This window comes from Manihot esculenta, chromosome 6 (assembly GCF_001659605.2).
Source record: "Manihot esculenta cultivar AM560-2 chromosome 6, M.esculenta_v8, whole genome shotgun sequence".
Taxonomy (NCBI): domain Eukaryota; kingdom Viridiplantae; phylum Streptophyta; class Magnoliopsida; order Malpighiales; family Euphorbiaceae; genus Manihot; species Manihot esculenta.
In genome coordinates, this window is record NC_035166.2 from 428,913 (window position 1) to 444,854 (window position 15,942).

At 35.7% G+C, this 15,942-nt stretch overlaps 1 protein-coding gene across 2 annotated transcripts; it reads left to right on the forward strand.

The window, feature by feature from the left end:
* Positions 1–256: 256 nt before the first annotated feature.
* On the forward strand, positions 257–14,937 carry LOC110618324. Of its 2 annotated transcripts, none has more exons than XM_021761487.2 (8): positions 257–492; positions 1,455–2,582; positions 3,282–4,641; positions 6,795–7,074; positions 8,109–8,216; positions 8,302–8,580; positions 10,358–10,501; positions 14,343–14,937. In XM_021761487.2, the coding sequence occupies exons 2-8, from the start codon at positions 1,472–1,474 to the stop codon at positions 14,529–14,531; spliced, it is 3,471 nt and encodes a 1,156-aa protein (XP_021617179.1). In that variant the 5' UTR covers positions 257–492; positions 1,455–1,471; the 3' UTR covers positions 14,532–14,937. The 2 variants fall into 2 exon arrangements, with proteins under 2 accessions (XP_021617179.1, XP_021617178.1); XM_021761486.2 differs by having other exon boundaries at positions 258–492; positions 1,419–2,582.
* The last annotated feature ends 1,005 nt before the right edge of the window (positions 14,938–15,942 follow it).

The window sequence follows — 15,942 nt, forward strand, 5'->3', positions numbered from 1 at the left end:
ATTATAATGATTTTTTAAATAAAATTATAATTGGGGGATAAAAAAAAAAAGAAAAAGAAAAACGTTAAAATTGAGTAACTAGAAATAAAAATTATCCAATTATATAGAGGTTCAAAATCATCATCTACTTGACCTAGTTAAACGGTTATGGACCGTTGGATGAGAATAAAAACGAATATTACACAAATCTCTAGGCAATCGTGTGCACATGCAAGGCACAATATCAAAGCTTAGTTATTATTATTATTATTACAAAGCTCTCGCCTCCCGTGTGCCATGCCGGGCCTGAGAGAAACTGCAGGCCGAAATTGATTTTTAAAAAAAGAAAGAAGAGAAAACCCAAATGTAAAATTGAAGTATTTTGTTGGTATTGTAGTTTATGGTACTGATGATTTCCTTTTCATATGGCTATGGAATCTACACTCTTTCGAAGCCCTCTTCTCCTTCTTTCTCACACGCAGAATCGCTTCTGATTTGCCCCATTTTCGATCTGTAAGTTTCTTTTTTGATGCAATGCATGTTATTCGTTTTATTTAATCAGCAGATTACTTATGTGAGATTTATTCAGTGTTTGATGTTGCTTTCTTTAGGTTTTTTATTTTATTTGTCCTGAATTATTTTAGGGTTTTGCCTTAGGGTTGTGGATCTTCACAGCTTTTTTTGTTTAGATTTGTGTTTGGAAGCGTTTCTAGGGTTTTCCTTGTTATTGATGGGAAAATGCTGCAAATGTGATTAACTGTGATTTTGAATTTGGGTCTCGTAACGTAGCAGTGCTTCTCTCTGTATGTATATGCGGGGGAGAAAAAGGATGAGGATGTGGCTTTCAAAATTTTTTTTTCTTCTCTTCCCTTCTCGTCTTTCCTTTGTTTTTGTCTCGCAGGTTTTGGAATATGCATTTTTATCATAGCCAATGTTCGTTTTGTGAAGAGAGAATTTGAAGTTGGTAGTTTATTTGAGTTTGCTCTTTTCTATTAGCGAGTTAACTAAACGAGGATTTTTGTTATGTTTACTCTTTGCCCAATGCTGTTGTCAAACAATAAGGAAATGCTGTATTTGGCATATGGCAGAATGTGAAAATTAGATGTTAACTTTCAAACTTTTGATATTTCCTATTCCTCAGGGCCTTAGAAAATACAAAATTTAGGTGGCTAAAGCTTCACTTAGCTAGTAAACGCAAGCTTATATGGTTGATGAATAACCTTGCTCATTGCTGCATTTCTTACAAAGGAGTTTATCATTATCTGTCCAATTCTATCCTCACAATTATCCAAGAAAGGAAAAAAAAAAGAGGAGAAAATAAATTGCAATTCCAGAACTTGCATGAACATGTTATTTCCTTTCTTAATTATTTTTCTTTTTGTTGCTTTTTGAGCTTTATGTGCTAAACTTTCCTTTCATTGCTTTTCTTTATTTTCCAGGCTTGGTTAATTATTCTTCCTTCCATCTGCTAGTAGATCTGTAGCAGCTGATTATGGCAGACACAAGTTCAGTAGATGTGATTCTGGACTTTCTGCGAAGAAATCACTTTACCAGAGCTGAGGCAGCATTGCGCAGTGAGCTTAGTAAGCGCCCCGATTTGAATGGATTTCTCAAAAAACTTAATCTTGAAGACAAAGAATTGGGAAAGGTGTTGGATGAGGAGAATGGGAAACCAGGAACTGATCGTCAGGTTTTTGGTTCTCAAAATAGCTTTGAAGTTTCTAATGAACTTATTATTAAAGAAATAGAGTGTGGAACAAGCAGAAATGAGTCTGAAAGCAAATGGAGAAACTCCGCTTTGGCTGGAGAGTGGAGCAGTAAGCCTAATGAAGCAACTGGCACAATGGCTTCTGAGGATAGTGTCCTTGATTTATATTCATGGAACTTTAATGCTCGCAATGGTCACTCTTCTGATCCTTACCAAAATGATGGTGGTAACACTGATAACTGCTCTAGTAGAGCAATTGCAAAATCTGGAGAAGAGGTCATCTTCTCTGGTGAAAGTAGGGGTTTGTGGCCTGGAAGCACAAGTACTGCTAATGCTAAAGCAGAAGCTAACTATGAAAGAATTCTGACTAGTGAATCAAAGGAACTTGATCAGCAGCTTAAGACTCCTGTTGTATACCCTGCGGAAAACACATGGTCTAGAAGTGAGGGCACTAGCACTGCAGCAACGTGGAATGATTGTCCTGTCAAGACTGTTTTACCTTTTCCCAAGGGGGAAGTATCAATCAGTTATGATGTTAACACTGGTTTGGAAAAAAGAGAAGGAAAGAAGAAAGCCAATATAGGTGATGTTAGGGTTGCAATCAAAGAGCAGGTGGATGAGGTTGGAAGAGCTTTATACTTTGGGAAGTCTCAGGGGAATACAGACCAAAAAAATTTAAGTGACTTAAGTTTTTCTCTTGCATCTGATAATCAAAGGGAAGAATTCCCAAGGCTTCCACCTGTTAAACTCAAGTCGGAAGACAAACCATTGAACATCAATTGGCAGGAAAAATTTGAGCGTGATGGGCCAGTTGTGAAGCACAGCAGTACTGACAATACTTTCCTTATTGGGTCATATCTTGATGTTCCTGTTGGACAAGAAATCAACTCTTCAGGTCAGCTCTTATAGTTTTTTGTTTTCTAATGGAATGATGATATTTGCTGCACTTATGTTTTCATCCTCTGGTTGTGGTATTTAATTCACTTATTTTGCATTAAGATTTAATTGATTTCTAGATAATCATTGATTTAAAAGTAGTAAAAGAAAAATTGAACAATAACTAATTTGTTATCCATCTTCATTCAAATTTTATTTATCGTAAAATGATTAGCTAGTTTCAGATTGTCTAGATGTTGATCATGTTAGTTTCAGAGGCTTGTTACTTGGTTTAGGTTGTAACTTCATTTGCAAGGTATGCTAGTCTAGATTCAGAGGATGGCTGCCTCATTCGGGTTAAGCCAGTAGTATTTATGGTAGTCTTATTGTGTTGTATCCTTTATGGTAGTCTTATTGTGTTGTATCCTGTCTTGAAATTTAGACATTGGCATTTTTCTATAGGAGATTAGAGAAGGGGAAATTATTTCTTTTAGAGCCAAGAACTTCTAGAGAGATACATATTCCATCATACCATGAAAAACTCTTTTTGGTCGTTTCCTCCATGCTCTTTCTAAAAGTGTTCTTTATTTTTCTTCAAGGGGTAGCGTCTTGGCCTTCAATTTCTTTTTTGTTTGCAGTCCAATTGCTGTTGGTCTTTTTTATTTGATTTTCCTTCAAAGCTTTGCCTGATAATATTATATTTTGATTAATGAGTTAGGAGGAAAAAGGATTGCTGGAGGCAGCTGGCTATCTGTGAGTCAAGGAATTGCTGAGGATACATCTGATTTAGTTTCTGGTTTTGCAACTGTTGGTGATGGACTAAGTGAATCAATTGATTATCCAAATGAATACTGGGACTCTGATGAATATGATGATGATGATGATGTTGGGTACATGAGACAACCAATTGAGGATGAGGCCTGGTTTCTGGCCCATGAGATTGATTATCCAAGTGACAATGAGAAGGGAACAGGACATGGGAGTGTCCCTGACCCTCAGGAGAGAGGTCCGATTAAAGATGAAGATGATGATCAATCTTTTGCCGAGGAGGATTCTTACTTCTCTGGTGAGCAGTATTTTCAATCAAAAACTGTTGAACCAATTACAGCTGCAGATGATCCCATTGGGTTGTCAACACAAATGTATAGGACTCATGAGAATGATTTGATAGCTCAATATGATGGACAGTTAATGGATGAAGAAGAGCTAAATTTAATGCGTGCAGAACCCGTCTGGCAAGGATTTGTCACCCAGACGAATGAGCTTATCATGCTTGGGGATGGGAAGACCCAGAATGACTGTGGAAGACCACGGCTGGATGATATATGCATGGATGATGATCAACATGGTTCAGTGAGATCAATTGGTGTGGGTATAAACAGTGATGCTGCTGATTTTGGCAGTGAAGTACGGGAAAGTTTGGTTGGAGGCAGTAGTGAAGGGGATATAGAGTACTTTCATGAGCACGATGTTGGAATTGGTGGGTCGAGACCCTCTCACCATGAATCAGACAAGAAAAATGTTGATAGACATAATGGGGATAAAAAGAGAATCAGTAAACCAGATTCTAATAAATATATAGCTGGGAATGACAAAGTTGTGTCTTCCCAAGTGAAAGATCATAGAGATGGGGGATTTTCATTTCCCCCACCATTGAGGGATGGGCAATCGGGACAGGCAGCACCTGGTAAATCTGTATGGTTAAACAATAGTAAAACAATTATTGGTGCCGAAACTGATGACTGCATGAATGCTTCGACAGCTACAGATGATATGCTTGCTGCATGGAGGCAGAAAAGCAGTGATTCTTCAACTGTCAAAAGTTCTAGGGATGAGAATAATATCAATACTGTAAGATCTGCGGCTTCTTCTCCCTCTACACTTTCAAATTATGGTTATGCAGAACAAGAGCATGCCAAAAAAGAAGATGAGAAAGTTGGCTTTGCGAGGGAAGAGGATCCTGGGGCATCACTTGAGGATGAAGAGGCAGCTGCTGTGCAAGAGCAAGTAAGGCAAATTAAGGCTCAGGAGGAGGAATTTGAGACTTTTAACCTCAAGATTGTGCATAGAAAAAACAGGCATGTTCTCATTTAATGAATTCTTCTGAGTTATAATATTAATCCCTATAGTTGTTTACTGGTCAATTACACATTGTGGTTTAATATCCTGCTAGTCACATGAATGCTAATTTTGGTTAGTTACTTCTGCATGGAAAAACTGTGGCTTATTTCTTTATTATTATTTTTTTTCCATAATCCTATTGATGCAGAACCCCAGGCTAATCTTGTGCTTGCATCACCTGTGAAATACTCAGCCCACCCCTGCCTTCCATTTTCCTATGGTCCTTGTAGTTGCATGCACTATACATATCTTTGAAATCCTAGGCCTTCCTTATATATGCATAGGCCCATACGATGGATTGAATTTCATTTGAAACCGAGGTGAAACTGGATCGGTGAATAGGAGTATAAATAACCCTTTGATTATCTAGGTTATTGTTGTATTTGTTTGAAACCCAAGGATTCCTATGTGAATTCTTTATTAAAAGTACAAAAAATATTGGAACATGTAAAGAGGAAAAAAACATGTTTCAAAGAAGTCATATAGTGAAATTAAAGTGACATGCATTCCCATGCATCTCAAACTCATCCTCAAGTAAGTGTGTATTCACATTCTTATGTTTAAATTTCATGTAACCTATTCACTAAGAAATCTTATGCATAAAGACTTTAGGTTGTGTGTTTGGATAGATATGCATTTGAAATGAAAGGAGTTTAAGTTTTGAATTTGATAGGTTGGTTCTATTCACTTGTTTTTATGCCCATTTATTTGTTAAAAGAAGAACTAAACTTTAATCCCAAATTAGTTGCGGTCGATTACGTGGATCCTTTTTGGCCAATCGCTGTTCAGCTTTGTTTGAGACTAGTTCCATGCCAATGTTTAAAACTTGTAAATCTGTTGATACCACTACTCTCCATATCATTTTAGGTCTCCTCATTTTCCTTCTCACCTCATCTGTCACTAATTTATCACATTTTCATCCAGGACCATTTGGTTCTTTATGCTGGAAAAAACCAAACCATTTTAGTTGACACTTTTTCATTTTATCCCCAAATAGTGCTCTACTCACAATTTTTAGTGGAGGTGGTCCTTTCTAATATTATCGCGTTTCATATTACCAAACATCCATTTTAGCATCCACACCATTTGCCATACTTATCATGTGTATTTGTTAAACAAGCCTAAATTTTTTTGTTCAAACTTTTTCATTTGATTTCCTAAAAAAACAAGTGATCTTCTACTGAACTTCTTTACAAGTCGTTTTCTTTACATCAGTTAAGAATTGGTGATATGAGGGAAGTGTAACCTTAGGAGGATTTCTTGGACCAGTGAGTGTAACCTTTCTTTTATTGTGCATACATTCATATAGTACACATTATATGTGTGTGATATGTGTTTATGTAACTTGTCTTTAAGGTGGAATGTATTGTCTTTTTTGTTTAAAATGTATGATTCAATACTCAAAGTTCCTTAATTAAATATGATATTATAAAGAACTACTTAAAAGAGTTTAAAATGAAATGCCTCTGCCTTTAATGTAGTATATAATCGTCCAAATCTTTGAGGTAGCAGAATGAAATGGGGCAACTTTCTTTTGTAATTCAGACAAAGTGACTTAGAGTCCCATGTTTCATAACTTCACAACATTTTTTCTGACTTCTGAATACTTGATTTCACATGTGAAATCCCATTAAGAATAGAGGCAGTGCCTGAAAACTACTACTCAATTAAGTTATATCCAAAATACATCCACAATTAACTACCAAAAGGAGAGTAAACAAAACAAGGAGCAACATCATAAAAAGTTTTTAACAAGAGAACTTCATCAACTAAACTAATTTCTTATGTTCACCCTTGGATTTGTAATCTTATTCTGTGAGTGGCAGTTATAAGACTATGTGTGATCAAAAGCCCTTATAATTCCTTCTTATCAGTGTTATCCTTCCAGTGTGTATGGCATTCACCCCCCTTCCCACCTCCCCTTTCTTGGGTTGCCTCAAACCTACATGGCATCTGCTGAAAAATTTGCACACCCATTTATTTTCTTCAGTCAATTTGTCATACCAAATGTCAAGAAAGCTTCTCATATCAAAATCTTCGTTTCATTGATTTTATCATTACTGCTGTGATTCTACCAGACTTCACCTGAACTCTTCCTTCTGTTGCTCAGAACTGGTTTTGAAGAGGACAAGAACTTCCATGTTGTTTTGAATTCTGTAATTGCTGGCCGTTATCACGTCACCGAGTATCTTGGATCAGCTGCTTTCAGTAAGGCTATACAAGCACATGACCTCCATACAGGCATGGATGTCTGTGTTAAAATCATAAAAAACAACAAGGACTTCTTTGATCAGAGTCTTGATGAGATAAAGCTTCTAAAGTATGTCAACAAGCATGATCCTGCTGACAAGTACCATATTCTCAGATTGTATGATTACTTCTATTACCGAGTAAGTGGATGCATGCTGTTTTTCTACTTCTTCTAAAACGTTTTTATGTTTTGCCAATATTAGACAGCGTGTTCTAGCTAGATTGGCTTTAGTTTTTATGGAACCATTTTAGATTTTCATTATGGAATTTCTTGGATCTTACTCATTAATTATGTTAGTTTACAGGTTTTACATATGATAAATGATAAAGCGTAGATTTAGAATCTTCAAGTTCCATAATCTTCTCTATTTCTAATGTTGTTAATTGCTACTTCAGCTTTCGTATCTTGTGTGGCTCTTTTGCACTTGGTAGCAAGGTGATAGAATTTGGTATAATGTTGAGATTATTGTAATTTGTAACTTGACCTATTTTTATCATCATCAACTTCATCGTTACTTTATTTGCACCTTATGTGCAGTACCTGATTGTATAAGCCTTGGATGGTGGCACCTAATAGAATAATTACTTAAATATTTTAGACAATTCCCAATCACCGATATGGAGGAAATATATGCTTTGACGTCATATGAAAAAAGTAAATACTGAAGTGTTGTGGCTCATGTTAGGTGGTGAAGGAATTGCCACTTGTATGGTTAGCAGTTTTACAAGATCTCCATGCTGTAGATGCTACCACTTCATTAAAACATTAAATCATTCTAGTGAGGAAAGATTTTTGGGAAGTGAATTTCATTTTTTCTTTTCAACTGAAATTTAATAAAGGGAAATGCAAAGTTTGCAAATCATCTTTAAAGATCAAATGCATAATCACTTAATACTTCCAACATTAGGCATTTATGGGAATCACTTTTCTGGTACAGTTTTACGAAGGAATTCTTTACAATGATGATAATATGGTGTATTGTATTGTTTTTTCAGTTTGGGCTATAGTTGCCTGGAGTTTGTTATGGATGCAGGACAATTATGCCTCTTAGTTTATTATATGGTCATGCGTTTAGGCCTATTTGATTTGTTATTCTGGATCATGGAGGTTGTTTCTTTTTATGTTTTCAATGCGTACTGCTTTGTTACCAAAGTTACAATTCTTTATTTGCAGGAGCATTTGTTAATTGTATGTGAACTTCTCAAGGCAAACTTGTACGAGTTCCATAAGTTCAATAGAGAATCAGGAGGAGAGGTTTACTTTACAATGCCAAGATTGCAGGTTTGCAGCATGCATTATTCTTATTAAGAGTGCTGATATTTTGTCACTTGCTTTAATATAGTCATCTTTTGCATCCTTCTTTCAGTCTATTACCATTCAATGTTTGGAGGCGCTTCAGTTTTTGCATGGGCTTGGCCTTATACACTGTGATTTAAAGCCTGAGAACATATTGGTGAAAAGCTATAGTAGATGTGAGGTTAAGGTTATTGATCTTGGGAGTAGCTGTTTTGAGACAGATCATCTGTGCTCCTATGTTCAATCCAGATCCTATCGAGCACCAGAGGTTATCTTGGGACTTCCATATGATAAGAAGATAGATATTTGGTCGCTTGGCTGCATCTTGGCTGAACTTTGCACAGGAAATGTAAGTTTTATCAAATGGGCATTTTTGTTGTTTGCTTATATTAATTATGCCTTAGTAAGTGAAAGGAAGATCATATATGCAAGCAGAATATGATGTTATTAATTTATTCTCCATTCATGTGCTTTGTACATTGTATTATTTGTTTCTTTTTTTTATTTTTATTTTTTCATACATCTTGTACTTCTTGGAAGATAGGGGTGGTCAGCACATATGGAGGGAGATATCAAATTTTGTTTACTTTCTTGGTGAATTTGGAAATGCATAAATTAGTTTTCATACACTGATATTTTGGATAAATCATCTGGCAATCCTTGAGATTTGCTTGTACTTATAAATCAGGCAATAGTTGCTAGAAATACAATTGGCTAACATAGTGCTAAGATCAATATAACTATATTACCTTTATTATTTTGATGGTTACAAGGTAAAAAAAAAAACAATTTATTTCTTTCTTCTTCTTTTTATTTATTTATTTATTTATTTATAATATCACTGGAATACTTGTTTGTTGGCAACTGTGGTTGAGGTCCTCTGCCGCCTTTTGGTTTTCTTTCTCCTTCAAGCATTCTCCCTAATTACCTCCTTTCATGTGGTTAGGATTTCTTGATAAGTCAATGTCAAAAGCTTCTGATTTTTCATTCAAGGTGGTTATTTGATTCGAAAATTTGATGTGGAAAAATACAATAAAACTGTCCAAGAATTTAAGTGAAGGTGAAATATGATCAAAACACATGGGAAGAAGAGTGACCTATGGTTGGTCCACGGCCCTTGGATGCCGAAGGCGTCCTTGCATGGATTGGGATTAACAATTTTCCCGTTTTCATCCATTGAATAATATTTAAGTATTTTAAAAGTCTGTTTGAATATTTAGTTATCGAGATCTGATTATAAGTTATTAAATTTAAATGGTAAAATAAATAAAAATCTGTGACAATGGTACGTAGTGATCTGACTAAGAGAGCTCAGATCTGTAAAACTCTCATGCTTTTGTTTCAAATTGCGAATGGAATTTTGTGAAGTCTGTCAGCACAAGTAAATATGGCCACACTCATTGTTATTGGTGGAAAGAAATCAGTAGGAACCTATATATGAAACCGATTTTTTGGTTTGGTTGCTGATCAGTACATTTTGGTGTGCTTCTTGATGAAGAATTAGAACTAAATGAAAACAGTATAATTTTGGTTTTGCTCCTGTAGTACTGGTTCATTTTTGGTTTTAGTATGATTCAGTACGAGTTATTTGGTTTGGTTCGTGGCCCTATGCACCATGCACACCATCATCAACACATGGTAATGGTGAGAGCACCTAGTCTTTATAAAAAGCTTAAGCAGAAAAAAAGAGACAGCAAGGTTTTTGTGACTTTTTATCCTTTTTTTCTTTTTTAATTTTAAGTGTATTAACTTTAAAATATAATCAAAATGTTAGAGAAAGCCCCTTAACTTGGCAAAAGATAAAACATATCTTAGATTTCTTTTTCATTTGCTGCTTCATCAAGCCTCTTACACTGAAAGATGATATCTTTTCTTCTAAATTTATGTTGTATCTATAGAATCATCTTCACAACTGCAGAGATTTTGCTAACTTTATTTGGAATTTCTGGCATTTTTCTTTGAGACCCTGTGTTTACCATCACTTTGAATAACTATTTCAGAGGACTAGAATGTTTCTTTTGCCTGAATAATTTATTGTATCACTTGACGTCCATGATACACAATATTTTGTAGATTATGTTTTTGTGACCTTGTGTAAGTTGGCTTAAATAAAGCTCCTGTTTTAGGTACTCTTCCAAAATGATTCACCAGCAACATTACTGGCACGAGTTATTGGAATCATAGGTCCTATTAATCAAGTTATGCTGGCTAAAGGGCGAGACACCTACAAGTATTTTACCAAAAATCACATGCTTTATGAGAGGAATCAGGTAACAGTTCTATCTTCTAATTGTTTAGTTTTGCTTTTCAAATTTATCCATTGTGCTGCTGTTAACAATGCTTCCCTCTTTCTTGTCTGAAGCTGTTTATGTTTGTGTTACTCATGACCTGTACACAAGTTTGGATGCTGGTGTCTGATACAGATACTTAAACTTTAACAATGTTCTGTCCCCTTTGTGGTTTCCTTCACATATTTATTTAATTTTGAGATGGAAGGAACCATTTTTGGATATTCATGAAAATACATGTCCTTTGCTCATTAATATTTGTATTTGTGAGGCAGGTTAAAGTGACACCAGGTATAAAACTTGTTTGTTTAATGCCACTCAGTTTTGTTGTGTAGTTTAGGCTCACATTATGCCACTAGGACTAGGGGTGTTACATTCAGGTTTAACCAAAATTACCAAATCAAACCAACCTGATTTGGTTTTTTTGGTTTGATTAGTTTAGGAAATTTGGTTGGTCCATTTCAGTTTTTATGGTAAACAAACGTAAAAAATGAAATTAAATAATTTACCTCTAATTTAAAACTTTAAATATAATCAATATTTGTAAGAGAGACTTTGAGGAAGTTTTAAGCTTGGTCCCATGGGTTTGTTGGGTTTGATTAAAATGTGTGATATATATTTTTAATATTTGATATTATTTTTATAATAAATAAAATATTTTAAAGTGATTTTTTTAAGGTGAAAAAACCCCTTTTTTTAGATAACAGAGACAAAGAATGATTTTTATCTCTTAAGGAATTACTATATATATATATATATACACACACACACTTTTGAGGTTTGAGGATTTTATTTTATTTTTTGAATGGGACTTAAAACTGAGCCAGTTTGCCCCTTTAATTTGCCCTTGAACCATATAACTGCCAAAAATGCCAAATTCCATTTTTGGATTCAAATTTTCCTTTGAACTATATTTAAAAGCCTGGTTAAGTCCAAATAGACCAAGGAGAGCATAGCTCACATTTTGAAATTGAAGAATTTTGGGAAAATTTTGAGTATTTTTGTATTTCACTCTTAATCTTTACAATTGGTCTACATGACTATTTATACACAGAGAATCATATCTAAACAGGAAGTAAATAATCAAATAATAATTACAGAGATAATTAAGGATCCTAATCATATCAAATTAAATCTCTAGAATCAGTTAGGATTAGTTAAATAAGTCAACACTCCCCCTCAAGTTGGTGCAAAGATGTCACACATGCCTAACTTGCAAATCAGATTATGGTAGATCTTGTTGTTAAGCCCTTTAGTAAACACATCCGCAAGTTGCCCCGTAGAAGTCACATGAACTAGGCTCAAGACACCGTCTGTTAATTTTTCTTTAATGAAGTGCCGATCAATTTCAATGTGCTTGGTTCGGTCATGTTGGACTGGATTTTGTGCTATACTTATAGCAGTTTTATTGTCACAATACAAAGTTATCTTGTCTTTCTCGGACAATCTCAACTCTTCCAATAACTTCTGTAACCATAAGAGTTCACATACTCCTTGGGCCATTGCTCTGTATTCTGCTTCCGCACTTGACCGAGCAACAACACTTTGTTTTTTGCTCCTCCAGGTGACAAGGTTCCCCCCTACAACTGTGCAGTAGCCAGAGGTGGATCTCCTGTCATCGAGAGATCCTGCCCAATCTGCATCTGTAAAAGTTTCAATTCGGAGATGACCATGTTTGGAGTAAAGAAGCCCTTTCCCTGGCGCAGACTTTAGGTATCTCAAGATGCGAAGTACAGCTTGCATATGAGTCTCGCGAGGGTCATGCATGAATTGGCTGACTAAGCTAACAGCATAGGCTATATCTGGTCGAGTGTGTGAGAGATAAATCAACCTTTCGACCAATCTCTGATATCTTCCAATATCCACGGACTCACCGGTTCCTGCTTTCAGCTTGTGATTACTTTCAATGGGAGATTCTATTGGTTTACACCCCATCATACCAGTTTCTTCCAAAAGATCCAGAATGTACTTTCTTTGGGAGATGAAAATTCCTTTTTCAGATCTAGCCACCTCGATACCTAGAAAATATTGCAGTTTTCCCAGATCTTTGATTTCAAATTCCTGGGCCAACAACCTCTTTAGTTGAGCCATTTCCTCTTTGTCATCACCTGTCACCACTATATCATCAACATACACAATAAGAAGGGTGATCTTACCCTTATGATGTTTGATAAACAGAGTGTGATCAGCATTGCTTTGTTGGTAACCAAAGGACATCATGGCTCTGCTAAACCTGTCAAACCAAGCTCTGGGAGATTGTTTTAGCCCATACAAAACCTTTTTTAACCTGCACACCTTTCCTTGTTGTCTCCTTAAAGGGCTCCTCCACAGTTTCTGCTAACTTAGCTTGATTTCTAGAGGTACCTCGTTTTCCTCAACGACCTCTAATGGGACGACCATGTAACTTCCAACAAGTCTCTTTGGTATGCCTTGGTTTCCCACAATAGTCACAGTGTAAGTGATCTTTCTCAGAAGTAGGAGGCTGTGGTGTGCTCAAACTGGTAGTCAACCCAGCCTTTTCAACTGGTGCAGTATGGAGCATAGCATGTCGACGACTTTCCTCTTGTTGAACATGGGCATGGGCCTCTTCTAAAGAAGGAAAATGATTTCTTCCCAACACTTGGACCCGAATTGGATCATATTCGTTATTCAACCCTTCTGCCATAGTAAAGATTTATGAACAGTGAAAGAATAGGAGGTACCCAAGGTTGTACACACAAGAAAGCCCAATTGATTCACCAAAAGACCGGGTAACAGCACGGGAGAGCCGGAAAGATGGTCGGAATCGTCGCCGGAGTGATCTGAGCGGCGAAATAGTGACAGATGATGGATCACGCGCCGGGAAGCGACGAGTCGCGGGCCGGGAAGGGGTGGCGCGTGAGCCTCACGCGCAGGCTTTTCCGACGTCGGAGCTGGTCGATCGGCCGGCGGCAGTCCGGCGGTTCTCCTGGTGCCGGCGGTGAGAGAAAAAGAGGATCCTAGATGGGTTAGTACCAAAATTGGTAGATCTAGGGTTTTGAAACCCTAAAAATGAAAAATTGAATTTGGACCCAAAAAATAAGGAAAAAGCTCTGATACCATGAAGAATTTTGGGAAAATTTTGAGTATTTTTGTATTTCACTCTTAATCTTTACAATTGGTCTACATGACTATTTATACACAGAGAATCATATCTAAACAGGAAGTAAATAATCAAATAATAATTACAGAGATAATTAAGGATCCTAATCATATCAAATTAAATCTCTAGAATCAGTTAGGATTAGTTAAATAAGTCAACAGAAATCATGATAAATGATTGTGTTAGTTTAAGGGTAAATTTGGACTGAAAGATAGAAATTTTGTATTTTTGGCCCTTGCTGTATAGTTTAGAGACAATTTGGACTTTTATCCATTTGGCTTTTGTATTTCTTCTAATTCAGAATAAACAGCCTTAAATTGCCAGTAAGTAGTATAATGCTCAATGCTTGGAATCTTTTGAATCTCAAGTTGAGTGGCGGTTGCACTTACATTGCATGTAATACATGAGCATACTATTTATGACCTTATTTAAACAAAATTAAATTTTATTATTACTATTATTTTAATTTTTTTTGAGTATGCTGAAATAAGTGCATGTTCAAGGACTGATATGTGAGTGAAAGTAAGCCTTGTGCTTTTCTATACATGGTATTCAATGCATTTTTTGTTTTGTGGTCCATGATCTTTAATACGGTCATATGTAGAAGTTCTTCTCAGGCTAAAGTCGTTGCTGTTTGGTACCTCGAATACTGGTAGATGTGTGATTAATTCATGTATGTTGTATATTACCTCTATTCTTCAGGAAACCAATAGACTGGAATACCTGATACCAAAAAAGACATCTTTGAGGCACCGATTGCCAATGGGAGATCAAGGTTTCATCGATTTTGTTGCTCATTTGCTCGAAATAAACCCAAAGAAGCGCCCTTCTGCATCAGAGGCGCTGAAGCACCCATGGCTGTCATACCCTTATGAGCCAATATCAGCTTGAACTGATGGAGGATTCTCTTGGTGGAGATGGGCCTTGCTGTAGCTGCCTTTGTGTTTAGTTTTCGCAGTCTTGTTGAAGGAAGGGGCAACTGATACTGCTCTATTTTAACTGATCTTCAAAGTCATTTTCGCTCCTCGGCAGACCTGCAGGCACTGAAAGGTGTGTTTGGTGTTGGTGAATCATTAGTGTTTTTGTTTTTTCTCCCCATCTGTTTACCAAAGTTGTATGCTAAAACAGCTATAATTAAGCATGTAATTTTTGCACGTACACTTTATTCTTAGGGTTTTGTTTTTCCGCTTTGTTTTATTCGGTGGAAGGGAAATCTTAACGATATCTTGTTGTACATGATGTGTGACAATTCTTTTAGGTTATTTAATTAGTAATAGCATATGGAAATAGTTGCTAATTATGCTCTTTATTTGTGAGCCTAGAGACACAATCACTGGGTTTATATTCCTACTTATCCATGATTTTTGTGAGTGGTTGAAAACATTATCAATTCAACGTTAATGTTTTCTGCTTTGGGTTTCAAACCAGAAGTGTACTTAATTTTATATTTAATTACATTTGCAAATTACAAAAGGAAGTTTGACCCCTCTATTTTTTTGATTTCTTTATTTCTATTTTGCAATTTAGACTTGTATTGTGTTTCGCAATCCAATCCGAAAGAACTCAGGAGGGTTATTTTCTGTTTGTTTTTATATCTAGAACAAATGGATTTAAGAGACGGGAGAATTAAGTATATCCCTACACCCTACTAGAAAGTGTAATTCAATCTACATTGATGTATGTGCTAGAAATATTACTCGGCCAATCTTCTAAAGTAAACTAATCAAATAATGATTATAAAATAATAACAGAATTGATTAAAAATTAAATAAAAATGGAATTTTTTTTATAATGGTATTGTGAAGAAGCCCACATTGATGGGAAGGCCTGCAAGTGCAAATGTGATAGTGGGCCTTTCAGTTAGAAAACTGAGAAATGCATTATATTATTATTATGGCTGAGGCTGTGAAATCAAATGTGCATTTTATTTTATTTTATTTAAAAAAAAAAAGGTTTTTGGATTTGATGCATTTGACTTTTGGAGTTGCACAGGCAAACTTCTCTTTTTGGAATTAAAGATAAGTGTGTCTTTCCCCACTCACATGCTTTGTTTCTTCATCCATCACTATTCCCCAATTTCTATCTATCTAAGCCTTGTGGGTGTCCAGATTCCTAAAACTTCATGTGGTCCCCCTCTTCTGAATTTATGATTAGGGTTTGTTGTCCCCAACCTTTTCCACTAATTTTATTTATCTTTCAAATTCCATTAAAATAAATAAATAAAATATATAAAAGAAAAATTAATCCCTGAGAGATCATTTGATTTATTTGAGTAAGTTGCATGCCTTTATTCTTTTTTGGA